This window comes from Anopheles aquasalis, chromosome 2 (genome assembly GCF_943734665.1).
Source record: "Anopheles aquasalis chromosome 2, idAnoAquaMG_Q_19, whole genome shotgun sequence".
NCBI lineage: Eukaryota > Metazoa > Arthropoda > Insecta > Diptera > Culicidae > Anopheles > Anopheles aquasalis.
The window spans coordinates 38,143,058-38,160,697 of NC_064877.1; the positions used below are offsets into that span (position 1 = coordinate 38,143,058).

The 17,640-nt window shown below is 49.2% G+C and overlaps 1 protein-coding gene across 3 annotated transcripts in view; it reads right to left on the reverse strand.

Annotated features, from left to right (window-relative positions):
• The window catches only part of LOC126571309 (uncharacterized), a 148,510-nt gene that overhangs the window by 102,312 nt on the left and 28,558 nt on the right, over window positions 1-17,640 (reverse strand). Inside the window, exons 1-2 of one of the 3 annotated variants that reach the window (XM_050229694.1) lie at window positions 6,414-6,567; window positions 1,391-2,203 (exon numbers count right to left, since the gene is read on the reverse strand). In XM_050229694.1, the coding sequence (XP_050085651.1) occupies window positions 1,391-2,057 (667 nt within the window). In that variant the 5' untranslated portion in view covers window positions 2,058-2,203; window positions 6,414-6,567. Of the gene's footprint in view, window positions 1-1,390; window positions 2,204-6,354; window positions 6,568-14,859; window positions 15,123-17,640 lie in introns of those variants that run through there. The other 2 variants (XM_050229695.1, XM_050229696.1) reach the window with 2 other exon arrangements.

Sequence of the window (17,640 nt, forward strand, 5' to 3'; positions counted from 1 at the left end):
TGCAATTCGAAATGAGATAAGAGAATCGAAAAAATGGTTACCGCTAGCCGAATGGCACCATTTTTGGGTGCTGATCAATGTTGGGATCTGCCGTTGGAACAAACAAATCATTTTGAATGAAGGAGAATTTTCCACAATCGAACTGGAATTCGAAACGAAGGTTTCAAAAACGTTCATTTATTCAAAAGTTAATTTTTTCCAATGAGTATCATAAAGCTGTTTTATTTAGTGCCTTGCAGAAACAAATAATACTATTAGAGTTATCAGACTAATAGATTTGCCAGAGTTTTACGAATGATATGAACTGACTGTATGGATAATAACAAGAGCTTGAGTATTTTATGGTCAGTGAAGTCGTTGAATGTGAAAAGATTTGTAGAACTTAAAAACATCATCCATTATCAAAAACAGAATATCGACGTTCATGTTGCGCTGCTTGTCTGTCAATTGATTCAACATAAGCCAAATGGACCAACTAGAATCTTGGTGCAACAACGTACCAACGAGAACCGTGCTCGCCACCGCAGCATTTTGGATTGTCTCGTATACATTGAGAACTAGAAAATCCTGTCGAGTATTACATATCCTCGACGATAGCTTTAGAAATAGCTAGATAGGATCGATTTTAACCTGTCAGGATGCATGATTGCTCTTTCGCAGGACTCCGTAAGTCAACCAACAACTATCTCACTGACCATTTCACAATGAAATGTACGATTTTTGTCAAGCTACTTCGTGATGTTCTCTGCCAGAAATGGAACCTTCCTCACAGACCAACCAACGAAAGCAATACTCCCTTCGAGTGGACCTTCCTTCAACATGAGATGTTATGACTTTTTTGCATAATGTCTCGAGTAGAGCGGTTCAATATTGAAAATGAAACAGAAACGTTACTGATTCCTTTCCGAGCGAGCGAGCGACAAACGTCAGTCACTGATAGTCAGCCATCAGAATGATTGTTCGCATTCCTCTTGCAATGACGTTGCAGCACTCATTGCAGTTGCAGCAACACCAACACACCACTCATCATTTTATGACAGAGAAGAAAAAAGTCTCGATACGATTTGAATGACAATTGTCTGCGAAACCTTCTCCAAGAAATCTGCTTCCGTTACATCAAACTCCACCATTCGATCAATAATCCTAGATCAATGTAATTGTTTGATAATCCTTAATTCACGAACGGTTCTAGACCATCCCCTGAACACCAACGTCCCTCGCGATTACTATCGCATTAAAGGATTTAAAGGAACATCGGAATTATCTCGTAGCTCGTTGCACTTTCTCCAGGTGTTGAAATTGTAATTCCCATGCTCTCCCCCGCCACCTGATCAATGTAATAAGCGATTTGTGCATAAAGGCGTTAGTAATAGAGACACTCCCAACTCACCAGAGTAACCGATGTGCATCGGTCGCGACGATGACAGCTGATTACCGGCGGCACCGATCGATCCGCCTCCCGGGCCACCAGCAGCAAGCCCACCGCCTACGATGCCACCGGCGAGCTCGCTACCAGCACCACCGTACGCCGTTGGACCACCTTCGCCGACAATGCCACCGCCGGGGCCACCGCCTCCTCCTCCTCCTCCTACTCCTCCATTCGGTCCCGTCTGGAACGACGAGGTCGATATCGTGGTCGTCGGATAGACCGGACCGGGCAACGCGTCCGGATCGGGCATCGGTGGATAGACGGGATCGCAGCATTCCCGTTCCGGGAACTCACTGCCCAGCACGGTCGACAATGTTGTCAGCAGCGCCAGCAGCAGCAGCAGCCACACGGCCACACCAACCGATAGCCAGCGCGGACAGTCGGCTATCGTCACGGCCACTTTAGCCGATACCCTGTGGCCTCTCGTCCTCTTGTTGCTGCTGCTGCTGCTGCTGCTGTTGCTGCCAGCTGCACACACTAACGCTGGCCGGGGATCGCACACCGTGCTCCAGTGACCATCTTTGTGGCCACCTTTCCGGCACCGAACTCTGACTGTTGCTGGCAATTCCGCTGCCGTCGCTGCTGCTGCTGCTGATCGCTGACGATTGACTTTGCATCTGGCTCTCATTTTCTGCGAATCTTCTTCACTCGCGACTCGCACATTCTACTGAACTGCACTCGCACACAGTCACACTCTCTTGATCTTTTTCTCTCTTTTTCCCCCCCGTGATTTCCTTCTCCGTCTGCCGCTACTTATCCAAGAATCCTTATAGCCTGCAATTGAGAGCACATTCTACGGGGGTAATGGCCATCAACGGAACGCCCAACGCTTCCAACCACGCACGACGACGGAGTTGCTCGGACCTTGGGGCTCGTAACGATTGGCGGTTCCATATCAGCCGTACCGCCATTGGCCATACCGACCAAACCGCACACCGAGCGACCGACCGAAAGCTAATTAAAAGAACGCCTCCACCATGACCACCGCCGACGCCTTCTTCTTCACCATCGACCAAAAAGGCGACGGTAACGACGGTGCTACGGATCAGAATCGGATCGTTGGGGCGTTTCAAGGACACGTAACCTACGTTTTCAAAGGGGGGGGGGGGGCGGAACTCCTACCTTTGGCCCTAGGTAGAAACATTGCGATAAACATTATATACCATCCTCTTCCGCCCCTTTTGCTGCTTCATTCCCGGGCATTTATGGTCCCCGTGATAACGCGTCCTTCCCTTCGTCCAATCTGCTTGCTGGGCTACACCCAGACGCGCACACGGCCACTTTGGGTCTCATTACCGTTATGCAGACGCCAAACGGGAGCTCTTGCCCGCTTGGCACATTGTAACATAACTTTCACCTTAATTGCGAGAACGATTCGTGGCCGAAGGTGGCCATCAAGGGAGTCCCCCCGGGAAAACCGTGGGAAAACCCTCATTCCACTCTCGTTGATTTATCGATTGATTGCTCGATCCTGCCCGGGACTCGGGCTACTCCAGATTTCCGGCTGCACTGACAGCTGTCAACGACGTGTGTGACGTGGCACGAGTAGGCCAAAAAAAATGGCCAACAACCGGGCCAGTGTGCAACCGGTCAATGGAGTGCGAGCGTTTAATGAACCGCCGAAGCACGCGCTCATTCCGAGTAGTTCGATGCAATGCGATCGATCGCGCCCTGGTGGTCCCTAAATTGGAGTCTAAATTCCACCGAAAAAAGCACGGAATTCTGGCACCTGTGCTCTGGTGGCTGTGCTTAGTTTGCACCCTCGCTGTTCCCCCTCGACACTGACACACGCACCGCAGAGGCCGTACCGGTTTTTGTGGCCAATTTGTCGCTCGCCATTTTCACGCCAACGAGACCAGCGCACGGGGGAATAATGAATCAAATTCATGGTTCGCGGTGGCGGCGGCGGCGGCGGCGGCGGCGGGTTCGAAGGGACCACCGATAACGCTTTTGACTCGGGTGCTGGTGGGCTGCAGCGATATTGGGGCTCACAGGCACACAACACCGCTGAACACAAATAGCTGAAAAATGCGTTTGAAATGGTTTGCCATTAGAGCTACATTATGTAGCTCGTACGCCACGGTAGGTCCTCGTCCTGGCCAAGCTCGGAAGCTACCAATTCCAACCACACACTCACTCAAACACTGCCAGGTGCCGTAGTGTACACACAGTGGTGTGCTCTCCGTTTGGCAGAAAATTCCTCCAAAAACCTCCAAAAGGAAAACAGTAAGCGGCCGAGTGGAGGATGGCAATAAATCGAGGATGCTCTACTCAGAGCTCGTTGAAGAGCTGACTAGCTGGCTCGTTGGCTGAGGCCCGGGGGCAAGGAGGGCAAAAGTTTTCCACCGCCCCCGGACACCACGTTGCAAGATGCACCATCAGATCAGCTTCGTTCGCGCCGTTCGGTTGCAGTTGCAGTTAGCTGCACTCGGTGGCATTCTGCATGCACCAGCTGCTGCCTCTGTATGCGTGTGTTGGTGCACTGTTTATTAGATTTTCTCTCGCACACACGCGTGAACTCTGCCGAGGTCCGAAAGACCATCCTGTCGTCGACTGTCTTTTAGGGTGAAACGAAAGTTTTCCAAACGGTTTTTGTTTCCCCTTTTTTTTTTGGTGTATCACAGACGAGAAGCGACTTGCATCCAGTGCGCCACGGATCGACCGTTCCGGGCTTCAAAGAGGGGCTTCAAAGCGAGGACTCTTGTGCTGGTGACTGGTTGGTAGTTCAAACAACTCGACTCTTTGCTCCTCTTCCCGAACCGGAGCTTCTCGGATGTTTAACCAATTGACGTTAGATCTCTCCCTGGACGCTGACGCTACTGACGGCCAAACGATCCGCAATCCGTTGTGAAGCAAGGTCGTGCTTGAGCTGGCGAGAACGACCGAACGACCGGTCCATTAACACGCTTTTCACGCCAACGTTTTTCTTTTTTTTTGCGATCCATTTCCCTCTGCGCCGTGGCTATCTGTAACCGTTAGACACATCCAGGACGCATGCTACGGCATACCCCGTCCAGAAAAACACAAGAAGCGCCCAAATGGAAGGCCTGATCAATCCAATTGATCTCCGTTGCAGTGCCTCGTCTCTGACGAGCAAAGTCCGAGGCATCATCACGAGATTCCCGATTTCCCCGAGATTAGCTGGACTCGCAGGAGTTGACGACGACGACGACGACAGAGTACACGGACGCATCAAATTAATTAGAAGCAAACTGGAACCGGCTAGCTAGCTGGTGACACAACGCAGGGGCCGGCAAGTTCACTCCAACCACCCGCCCTGAGGGCTATTTGAGGAAGATTTGACGAAATTGTTCCTCGAAACTCAATTTCCCCCCGTTCCGGACACGATTCGCGAGGTGGCGAAGACCTTTAAAGCCGGCCAAGGCCGCCTAATGCCGGGATCTGGCGCTCTTTGAACTCGCAGCCACCGCCACTGCCGCGAGTGCCGCGAGGTGGAAAAGTTCAAATTAGAATAATAAACTAATTATCTGTGGCGGAAGTGGCGCTCACGCCTAGGCGCCAAGGCGCGTTCCTTTCCATTCCCTGGTTACCAAGATGCCCTTCTCCCGGGTCACCGGATTTGCGTGCCAAAGGTTCCGAGTCCAGGGACATTTGCCAACATTGCGGCTGGGGAGCTGGTTTGATTGGTGCCCCGGTCCGAAAATGCAATTGCTGCAAATGATGTCACCGTCGCCACACCGTTGCACACACGCAGCCACACGCAAACGCCCGAGGTCGATCGATACGGGTTCCCACTTCAACCTTACCGGTGGCCCCGTTGGTGGTGGCCCAATCGCTCAAGAATGCAATTAAAATTCCAACTTCGCACGAACCGGCACGAACCAGCCCGGACGCCCGCCATCATTGCAATGCAATCGAATGCAATCGAATAATTTGTGGCACAATTGTTGGCGTGCCACGGAGGGAAGGTGAGGTGTGGAACGGAACGGAGGAACAGGACAGGATACTGTAGCACGTAGCACCCTCCTGTTGTGTAAGTGTTTGGGAAATGCATTGCATCCGGAACATCAAAAACAGAAAAAAATGATATCCCCTTTGGCAAGCCCTTTCCCCCCCGTTTTCCTCCAGTTGTCCGGTCCAGTTGGTTCCGGATTGGCCCCCCCGGGGGCCACCGCGATTGGCAGCACCCTCTTCTGCGTTGGTGTTCCTCTTCTTCGGGACCTCCAGAACCATGTCTCTGTATGTGTGGCCAAATGTGCGAGCAGCAAAATCCTCGCTTCCCGGTTCCTTCCACGAAGAACCGAAGGAGAACGTGCGACCAGCGATACGTGACGGATTGTATTTTGCGTGCCAGTGCTGCCGGTGGGAGTGGAGGTCCGTCACTACCACTACCGAGAAGCCCCAAAAAAAAACACGCAAAATGGCGCTCGCGGCCAATGCCACCCCGAAAATTATACTATTTTCGCCAGCACACCCCCCGCAGAGGGCTAGCGGAGCGAAGGACGAGAGGTGTGATTCGTAATGAGCCTCTGAGGTTCCTCATTTCGTGTTTTGGGGGTCCCACCGATGCCACTACCACTACCAACGCTTTGCTTCGATCGCAGCAGTTGCTCGCTGCGATGATGATGATGATGATGACGAGGACGTTGTTGGTGTGTTTTGGGTTGGTGTGTTTGGGAACTTCGATCATTCGAGCTCCGTTTACAAGGATTCCCTCTTTCGCACACTCTCTCTCTCTCTCTCTCTCTCTCTCTCTCTCTCTCTCTCTCTCTCTCTCTCTCTCTCTCTCTCTCTCTCTCTCTCTCTCTCTCTCTCTCTCTCTCTCTCGTCGGCTGCCCACGGTTCAGCACACACTTCGGGAACGTCACTCTTTGGTCACTGTTTTGGGGCACTAATCACCGGAATGAAGGCGTGCGAAGCGCATCCTTTCGTTTGCCCACGTACACACATACACAGATACACACATAGGGCATCAAAGATGCATCCAACCAGCGCAGAGGATGACGGGAACCGGGGAACCAACCAAGTGAGATCTTTCTGCAGCGCGCGCGACATGCACACGGGACACTAGCTGGCCACGTCGCGTTGTTGCTGCTGCAGCAACCGCTGCTACTACTGCTGCTTTTTCTGCTGCTGCTGCTGCTGCTGCTACTGTCCTCTCCAACGGGTACGGGACGCTTTACGATTCGTTCGCGCGACACCAGGAACAGTCCTTTCGCAACTGACGCGACCAGGCGCTACCAGGTCCAAGAGCCCATCGTGTGCCCGCTGATGCCGCAACCACAACAAACGTTCGGCTTACCCGAACCAACCAACCGAGTCGAGGACGACGACGATACCGATTCCTTGGCCCTTTTGGAACGATTCGAAACCAAAACAACGCACGAACACCGCGCTCGGAACACACCGAAGGCGAACCAGAGCTTTCCATTTCTGTTTTCCCCTCGCTCGCGTTTCGAGGTGCTTTCGCGCTACCAGCACCCAATCGGAGAGCTTTCGCGACAAGATGTGATGCGGATCTTGTCGGCCCCGCTATTCTCGGGTGTTTGGTCGGGAGTGCACTTCCCCCGTTTTTCGCTAACTGTTCGCGTTGTACTAAAAAAGCACAAAAGCATCACCGGCCTTCCTCGGTTAACGACCATTACATGGACCGTTCCGTGCACATTCCTGCTCTGGAAAGGGATTTTTGGACACTTTAGATGAGTGTGTTTGTGGGGGAATTTGGTGTGAATTGAAAGGATGAAGCGCAGCAACAGAAACAATCAGAAAAAATGGACGCCCTGGTGAATGTCCAGGCCCAGAGATCTTTATCATCGTACCGTGGTTCTCCGAAGCGAAGAGATAACACGGTTCTTGACTGTAATTAAACCCCTCTCCATGTAGTCCAAGGTGATGGCGTTCAATCACCGGACTGGACAAGGACACGGGGGCTTCGCTTTCGTTCCATCAACCGGAGTGTAACCGATAGCGCGCGCGCTCGCGAGTCCATCGAAGGTTGAACACTTTGAAAGTGTTGTAGCCTCGCTCCCGCGTCCTGCAGTCCGTTCTCGTGTGTTTAATCAAATCAGCAGTTGCTTAGCCACTGCTCACCATCGTTGCGAGGACTTCGCTGCTGCTGCTGCTGCTGCTGCTACGGTATCGATGTGCTGGATCGGGAGAGCGCGACACATCGCGATGGGCGACGGCGTGCTGCATGTTGCAGCTCGCGTGCCGAGTGGAAATTTATGCATTCCTCCCTACCTCCCTCCCTCTTCACAGAATATCAGACTCAAGGTAATACACGCGACGCGTCGAAGCTACCACACGGGCTGTGGTCAGTGCAGACGACGGTGCAGCGCCGTGACACGAAATTCCTCTTCTAAACACGGCGCGCCAGGGAACGATACGGAGGGTTGGATGGTGGTGACGTAATGTTGGTAATTTTTTTCCCACCCCCATCGCTCCATTCCTCGTTATGCCTGTACCGCATCTATCACAGGGGTGGGAAGGACCTGGCTGGTCCAGAGGTCGACGATGTCTGCATCTTGGGGCGGTAAATAAGTCGTGTCAAAGCACATTCTTTTGGGACCGTGAGGAGGAGGGGGAGAGTTTCTCCTCTCTTTTCTATACACCCTCTCTCGCGCACACTGATTAGCATCTCGCAAAGGCTGCTAAAAGGGACACATCGTGCAAGGACTCACCGCACAACGACGACGACTACGAAGGCGATGACGAGAACGAGGAACCTCGCACAGGTAGCAGCGCAAAACGGGGAACGAATGGAAGAGAGAAGCAACGGAACGGGACCAGAGTTTCATACCGGAAGCGCCTGGCCGAAAATAGTGGAATGGTGGACGACGACGACAAACACCGCGGGGGGAGGAGGTGAGTTACACATAAATCTTACTCCCTTGTTTGGCGGCTCTCTTTCACCCATTGCGTTACGTCGTTGCGAGGGGGGGGGGGTTCCAGAATGCAAGCGAACAAACTTTAACCTATGGCGTGGCCGAAACCGGTGAAACCGGAATGCGTCGTCACGCGGCACTACTCGCGCCGACAATCACGGACGGTTCGGTGCTGCACTTTGTGTTTGGTTAGGAAGGGCGACGATAAGGCGCCTGTAGGCCTGATAAATGGTTCGGGTAAGTTTTGCGGTGAAAAAGTGCCCGCCAACCCGCCAGTCAGCGCATTAGGGATTTTGAAACGAAAAGAAAACTTCACGGAGCAGCTTTCCTCCGCTCTGCTCTGGTATGTCGCTGTATGTGTTGTTGTTTATTAGGCGCAAGGAAAGATCATCTTTGGTCGTACGTTTAAGTAAAAGAACACATTACACAGTCTGATATGAGAATACCTGCTCAAAATCAAACGTTTTTCCGAAACCATCGTTCCACTTATTTTGCATTCCAGTCAAAGAGGACTCATACAGTCGGGGCGAGCCCGTATATTAACTCAACAAAAAATATACGGCCCCGCTTCCCTCGCTCTCAGCCCCTGAGAGCTTTACAAGTGTTTTGCTTCCCGGGGGCCGTAGGTTTAACCCCGTACACCTTTTGAACGCCACAGTGGCGTGCTAGTTTCCCCCGTCAAAGAGGACTCCGACACGTATAACCACTGGAATGCGTTCAAAACGATAGCTCTAGCGTACTGGGCGCAGGACATGCATCTTTGACCACAATCGTCCTTGCGCAATCACTTACATTTGCAATCACTGCTTCCTTAAACTCTTTTCGTTCGTTCAGTAAAGCGTTGTTCCAATTTTAAAATTTCATTGTATTCATATAAGATATCTGGCCTCATAAGCTACATAAATTTCAATTCTTAATTCGGATTTGGCGTCTGAGGACCTGTTGTGGTATGTTATTCAATCCGATTCCACTTGATCCGATTCATTAAATCTATATCACTTAGAAATCGTTCCCGAAAGAACTAAGAAGTGAATTAAACTTACTCATCTTTACGACTTGTTGTTTATAGAAATTGAACTATGGAAAAGAGAATGAAAACAAATCCAACAGCGAACGATGCCGGACAACACATAATGCATACAAAATATTTATTTTGCTACCTGTGCGCGAAAGCCAATCAACGAAAAGATTGTCTTGGACACGGTGTGCTTACTGTGGCTTTTAAATGCTCTTCCTATCAAATGGCGAATCATATCTATTCAAACAGAAACGCAAACATGCTGTAAGCATCAAGGGAGATGTAAGCTAATGATCGCAACCCAAGGATTATGCTTCGAAGCAGGGCTTTGATGATATTTTTTCGAAAGATAACTTCAAAACCTGCAAATCCATCTTTTTGCGTAATACCTTCCATCATTTTTTTATTTTGCCCCTCCCCCTTCCCTTCCCCACCATTGGCGAGAGTTCACTTAATCCATTTCATTTGACCCCAGGCACAGGAGCGCTCGCGCGCCTCCTCCATGACAGCTCCTGCGGAGTTGCAGATAACGTGCAGCGCAGGTCAAAAGTCCTGACACAGAGATAATGATAATTCCCCGGCTTAACCTGGCCAAAAACCCACGCGCACCAGTCCGCGACAGTCCGGGATGGGTCCCATCGGTGGAAAGGGAACCCCACTCTCAACGAATCCTCCGCTCAGGTCGCATTCCAAGCACTCACTTAACGAGTGAAGCAAATTAATATACCCACAGCAGGTTCTAGCGAGCTGCCGGTAGGACTGAGGACAAGCACCGATTCCCGTGGCAAACCCCTCCAGGAATTTAGCGGAAGTAGGTCCCGTTTGACCGTTGGCTGTGGGGCGTGAGACGCGTGGCACTAGTTGACCAATGACGATGGTGGCGGTGGAGCGATGAAGCCAGCCTAATCCGCCGTTCAACTCGACGCTTGACATTCTTCGTTTGATGGAGGAGAAGGGGAAAAGTGCGGGGCTTCAGCTGAGGAGGAGCTGAAGTACCCGGACGGTCCAACCAGCCCTCGTTTCTAGGCCGACAATGAGCCGTAAAGTTGACTTTATCCAGGCTGAGCCACCGACCAGCAGGCAATGGCAACTGACGCGGTGACAATGTGGTACTGGGATGTCTTGGGGGATGGACACGCGGGTCTCGGTGTCACACCGCTTGTCAAGAATTGTGGGAAAGTGAAACCAGTCCACCAGGCCGTTGCGACCAGTTGACGGATTATGATGTTTCCTGTGCGTTAGCGTTTCGCTGTCAAAATGGGAGCGACTCGGTGGCCGCTTTTGCTAAACCAACGGCCACGCTAGGTTCGCCCCTTCTTTCGATAATCACTCTGGCCCTCGAATTAACTATTCTTGCTACGAAGCACAGTTAATGCAATAGTGAAAATGAGTAGCTCGCATTAGGAAAACTTTTTCCAAATGTGTGAAAATAATTTAAACTTTGAAATGTCATGGGTAAGCACTGGCACTTGATAAAACAATAACAATAGTTTAATTTAAAAACTTTGCCAACCAGTGATCATTTTTATTCAATTTCACTGGAACGGCCCAACTAATTTTGTATCCTTCATTCTCTTCATTGTCTTCGTTTTCATGATATTACGGAGAAACTAACCCGTTATGGTAGCAACCATCAAATCGGATCAAAATTCAACAAATTCCTCGTATGAGTTCAGATGGCATGTTATGTATTTTTGAAAGAACTTGGTACCATTGAAATATCGAAACTCAGATATGCAGTGAAAATAAATTTTAAATAAATTTAATGGAACAGCTGGAGGAAGTTTCTTCCTAATTTCTATGTATTATCTTAAAGCATTCATCAAATCGTATCATTCATGTACAGAAACCGGTAATGATTGCATAAGGCATTCTTACAATGGCTACGATTTTTAAACAGGATCCATGTGAATATTTTATGTGGGATAAGTAATGGGCGAGAGAGCGCACAGTATGAGAACGCAAATAAGAGAGTGATATGACACGAAGGAACGTCGAAAGAACACAGACAGTTCGACTACGAAGCATCAAATAAATGTCACGATCCATGAACTGAAAAATCTTCTACTCTCCATTCATAAGACGGCTTCAAATCAAATTTCTACTTTGGAATACCAAGAATCAATACGTTTTTATTTCGAAGATGATGAAACAAATATCGCCACTAGCGTTAAATGAAAACTTTCTACGCGTCTTCATTCTGTATGAAGCATTCCCAATAGCTAATACCTTCTATCACTATGGAACTTGATTAGTTCGTTTAATTAAATATTATGTTAATGACCACCGCTACTCATCCTGCTCTCGTTGAATTCATCATTTCTTAAACGAAAACCCTAGACAAACAAGACAACAAGCCAAACAGAGAACTTTTCCGAATCTTTCCCTTCGATCGATGACAGCCGCATTCAATTGATTATGCCGGAAAGGTTCACCAAGCAGGGCAATACCATGCCCAGGCCGTCTTTGACTGGCGATGTAAAGTACGGCTACTCTTTCCCATCTTCCCGGAAATTAATCTATTGAATCCTTCCGAGCAACGATTTAAATAATGAAATCTCCATCGATCGAAAACCCTCGACCGGGATCGCAAGAAAAGGGAATCGAATCGACTCTCGACACATGACAATCAAACAGACCAAACGGTGTTCTAGTGCGACCGCATTCACATCACAATCCACCACAATCGATAACCCCACACACCGCTAGAGACCAATTTTAGCTAATTCCATGCTCGGCATCAGCTTGCCATCGATTTGCATGTAAGAGATGCTTGGGTAGCTGCGAACGAAAGGGCAAACCGAACCGAAGAGAGAGAACGAATCATAATTTTCAAAATGCGCTGCAGACATGCCGACTCATTCCATGGGCGGCTCTCCACCGTTTGGGGTCAGAAACGTCCTTTCCCTAACCCCCGTCTGATTCCTGTTTGTCCCACCGTCCCAGGTTGGAACGAGAACCCAGGACAACAATGGAGCGATGGACAATTGTGAGCGAGCAAAGCTACGCTACGCTGCCGGGCGTTGCAGTTTGCGTCGCCAAAGCACGATGAGGCGCAATCGAGGTGACCCAATCGAAGGACACCCGAACGTACATAATATGCTGATTATCAATCAATTGAGACGAAAATAATGAAATTTTTCCACATTAATGGCTGCCAATGGTTGGTTGGTTTGTGGGTATGCTGGCTGGCAGGGTCGGCGCAGCCCCTCGTCAGCCATATGCAGCTCTGTGTCTGTGCGAGTGAGCGAGCGCGCGTGTGTGCCGAGGGAGTTTGGATCTCGTTTAGGGCACCCGAAGGGCACCGTCAGTCATGCAACTTTGCGAAAAGAGCACGCTGCCAGCGCTCGAATGTGTGCCACTTTTTCAACCCCTTTTTATCCGGTCAGAAAATGAGAGTATCAGCCAAAAGGACGCATGCGGTCGCAGCAGTAGCAGAGAAAAGACGGGGAAGAGAAACCGGGCGGATGGTAGTGCATTTTTGGCCCGGAATGCTATTTTCATATTCAAAGGTCCATACCGAACGAGAGAGAATAGTCCATGTTGCAGGTGGAACGACGGTGTGTCGGGTGGAAAACATGCAACTGAAGCATGTACACCCACCCACTATCCACCCCATTCCACGCTAGTGAGCGACTGCCGGGTCAGAAGGGAGAAATGAGAAAGTTTCAACTTAACAAACACATTACCGGAACCATGACTTCTGTCTTGTTTCGCGCTCTAGCTACCCCTGGCCACCACACGGGGACCAAGAAGCTCGACCAACATTGGACCAAAAAAAAAACGATCGGAACCACCAGCAAACCCTTTCCGGTGCCGTACATATGTAGCGCTATTAAAAATCGTTGATCATGTGTGAGTAAATCATGGCCCCGTGTTTTGTTCACCGTTCGCTACCTAGACACTTTTTCTCACGGACTGGCCACTCGGCAAACGATCATGGAAAGGAAACCGCGGGCGCACAAAATGGTGCCCAAAGGTGCGCGCAGCACAAAAGGGCTAATTATAATTTAATCGTATGAATTTACATTCGCACTACTTTTTGAAGCCACGGTTAGTGGCTCCAGGAGGAGGTAAGAGGATGCACAAAGTTGTAGCCCATGGTACCCCACCGGTAACCGGAAGTACTGGCCCCGGTAATGTTGTCGTACATATGCTGGACCAGTAACACGCTTCATCGCTGCATTTCCCTCTACATGTCACCCACTCATGTCCCAGGTCGACCACTCGCGATACACGCCGAGCTGGAGAACAATTATTCATCCCCATGGCTAGCCCTGGTTGTAGTCCGAAATGCAACGTTCAACCCCGGGTACGGGGAATAAAATACAAACTACTGATCTGCTGGTGCGGCCATTGCACCGAGAGCGGTGCAACATGGTTCCATTTAAAAGTAACAAGTTTCGATTCAGCCCAACCGGAAGCGCACTCGGTGTTGTTGCTGATTTCTGTTTAATGTTTGTTTTTGTTTTAATGTTAATTTTAATGCATTGTTATTGCCGCCGGTGTATTAATCCCGCATTAAGGCACAATTAGTGTATCCCTTGGTGGTTTGTAGCGGTGGGTTTTGGGTGAAATAACAGCCAGGCTTGATGTAACCTTGATAAGAAGAGACAGAGCACCCAAAAATAGCGCGAAAATTACGAGCTACTAGGCGCCTCCATCGGTTGTACCAGGCGCCTCCATCAATTAGTGGATCGTTGCTCACCAACGCATATTTTCAATCAAAATAACAACGCAACTATACAATACAAGACACAAACCCTGTTTGACAAGTGAAAGGTATCTAATCAAAAGTATGTTTAGCATCCTATACGATACACATCGAATTACGAGGTGCGTTAAACTTAAACTGTGAGCTGCGCTCAAAGGGTTACCAGTTTTTTGGAACTTCCCTAGCATGCCCGCTTGCACAAAAGACGTAAGCTCACGCCTTGCTAAGAATTATTGCAACAGGACTCGTAGCGTACCGTAGCATAAAACATTGGAGCTTTTTCGCATAAAAAGCCTTCTGAATACTACAATTCTATGTTGTTGGCTCTGAAACATAAACATAGAATACAAGAAGCGCCGCGCATGCGCTAAAGTCATGCATTCGCCGTATCGCAGCAGCTTGGATGTCGTAGTAGTAGCTTGTAAAAAGCTTCTAGAACCGGATTTTGAAATTTTCCACCCAAACCAATGACGAAAGCTCGGAAGCAGTTTCATCACAGGTGGTGCAAACATTTGCGTACAACCTGTACGTCCGTTGCACCGGCGGCGACTGGCTATCAAAATTGGCGCACCGCAACCGTCGGTCCGGCGTCCCTTTTCAAGGTCATTTGTCTTGTGGTTCGATGTTGTGCAGCCGTCGACACGTCGAACATGAAATGGCTTCCTTCCTGCCATAATCGAGCTGGCGCCTTCTTCCACTCGGTTCCGGCGATGGATTAATGGAGTCGCCCCCGCGCCCCTCTCTTTACTGGCCTCTAGCGACCATCATCGTTTCGGTGCAGGAGCGCACTTTTAGTGCGCTTTTTCCCCGTGGAAAGTGTGTACACAGGTATAACCGGGCTCTGTTTACTTACCGAGAATGGAAACGATGAGGAAGATTCTCACCAGCGTCACTAACATGATGATATGTTTTCGTTACGGTTTTTGTACGTTCTGCGGTCGTTCGTTCTGGCCTCTTGCTGACTCTTTGCTCTGGTGTCGCTACAGTTGGCTGGGCTGGCCGGTCTTGTTGAGCGTCAGTGTTGGCGCGAATGGGTTGGAAAATATTATTATTCTTTTTCCTTTCGTTTTCTTTTCTAACTCAAAAGTGTTCCGCTCAAGTGCTCCGCTTTATCAACTGCAATGAAAACGAAGTAACAGTCAACGGATGAGAATGAGATAGAGAGCAAGAGAAAGAGGGCGAGAGAGGGAGTAGGAAAGGAAACAAGCAAAACATCGGAATGAAGGAAAGGGTAAGAGCATCATAAAAGTGTAGCACCATTTAGCGCCCGGTAAGTAGGTGGCAATCGATGGAAGGGAGAAACCCACCCTAGAGAGAGAAGGGTAGAGACAGACGTGAAGCTCATCATTATTGCGTCGCCGAGGACGCTCGGTTGATTAAAAGAGAGTGTGTCACCGAAGGGTCGTTAAGCGGTTGGACGGAGCATGGATAACCGGTAACTGAGCGGATAACAGTCTCCGCAACCAACCGGCAAGCCAAGGTAAGGCAAGGCAAGGCAAGGCAGCCAGCCAGGTTACCACTCGCCATAAGACGCATTTATGGTTGAGTTGGGAGTTTCACGATCCCTGTTGCTGCACCGGGCGGAACGTGGCTAGACGCCAACGCATCCTTTCGATGTCCCGTTGCTTGCTCGCCTCCCGTCCGAACGCTATTTCCATGGAAAGGTAGCCCGGTAAGCATCGCGCGCGCGGCCATAACCCTTATTAGCCGTGGTCGGCTACGGCTCGGAACGGGAGCGGTTGCATCCCGCAAATTATCATCATCGCGTACCGGCGAGTCCCAGAGTGATGGCGAATGGTGATGAAATCATATTAATTACCGAACTTTTTGAAGCATCATAATCCGCTTAAATGGATGGGTCTGGCAGGGCTCGCCACACCGTGGGACTTTCCATTTTACGCTGCCACCGGGCACGTAACTGTTCCACGAATCCTTTGGGGCGTCAACAAGCGCTGGTGGCGCCATTTCACTAGTTTGCTTTCAGACAACAACGGCGCATTGATTCAATAAAACCCCGGTTGAACAAATAAGGACCGGGGCGATAATTAAAGCGAATCGATTGCCCCACAGACTGGTGCAATAGGTTCTGGTTGTTAGCACTTTTTCTTTGAATAATTATTTTTTATTGTTTAAGCAAAATCATAAAGCCAAGGAAAGAACAGCAGTTTGTATAACTCCGAGTCATCAACAACCAAGCTAGTGTACAACGCAAAATGAGTATTTTTAACCATTGCAAACTTAATTCATAATCGTTTAAAAAAAGCAAAAACATATTCCATCCAGTTTGGAATACGGCAAACCATCATTTGATTAGTAAAACAACTCGTATTCAATTAGAAATCGAGAGGTTTCCTTGGTAAGAAAACGCCTAACAAAGTAAAACAAAATCATCAGCAAAATTTGAGCTCATCTGATTTTATTCGACGAACCTTAGCGGATTCCTAGCCAACAGTTCATTCGCATAAAGATTAAATTTCTTTTAACCGAAGCAGAGGCTGTTTTCCCATTGATCGTTCTTCTTCACACAATTCCTTTTGATTCGTTCCAAACAAGCTAATATGGCTTCCGTGTACAATTGAGTATTCAAAACTGTTTACGCTTTACAAGATCACGCTGCAAGAATGATTGGCATTGGACACGTTGGAGCTGTAAATTCCACATTTACCTAGAACTGCGATGCTTTCTATCAGATTAGACACAATTTGATACATCTTCCGAATATCGTTCCGTAGGAGCTGACATTCTGGATCATTCTTATTGGTAATTCTAGGGTAATTTTGGACACTGGCGTATTTACCGTAGCCTTTTCATCTAGTTTGTCTAATAAAATGATTTCTGATTTACTACCAATTACTACAGTTACTGCTGTACCTCGACAAGTAACACGTGAACAAGCGTCTTGGTACGTGAATTTTAAAACCTGAAGTGACAAATATCTTGGGATCAAGATATTATTCCAAACCAAACCCAAAGCCTTGTTGCTAGCCACATGTTGGTAGCAGACAGTTCACCCAAAGCCAAAGCCTAATGGAATAAAGACATTTGGCCATCGCTTCGCCTTTCCCCAAGGAGCACCACTTAAGCATGGTGCTTCGTATTCATCCTTCGATTGAAGGAGCACCCTTATCCCACGCGTCTGGTATTTCAAAATTGACAAAACCCGAACCCCAGAAATTGTTGCTGGTCAGTCTCCCTGGCACCCCTTCTACCGATTTGCCTGCCTGCAAGTGCGTGTAGCCAAGCTGCTCTGCCAGACTATTTGCTCCAGATTTGCCAGATTAATCGATATCTATGCGAGGCGCATAACTTGGCACCCTTGGTACGGTTGGCTGATCGGTGGGGTACCGAAGTGTACGTGCCGCTGGAGGGTATGGTTCCCAGGAAAAAGGCGAAAGATGAAGCCGTTTGGGGCCAGTAATGCGTGTCTCGGACTGCTGGAGGGTGGCGTACAGACCATTCGGCATTGATTTTTCCCTCTCCCTGGTTTACCGCCTCGAGGCATCCTTCACACCCTTCGATTGCCTTTTGGGTATACTCGAGCACGAACGCGTCTTGCCGTCTTCCGGTACGTGTTCGAATGTGAATGGTAGCATTGCATGTGTGTGCATGTGTGCGTTTGGATGCCTTTTAACAT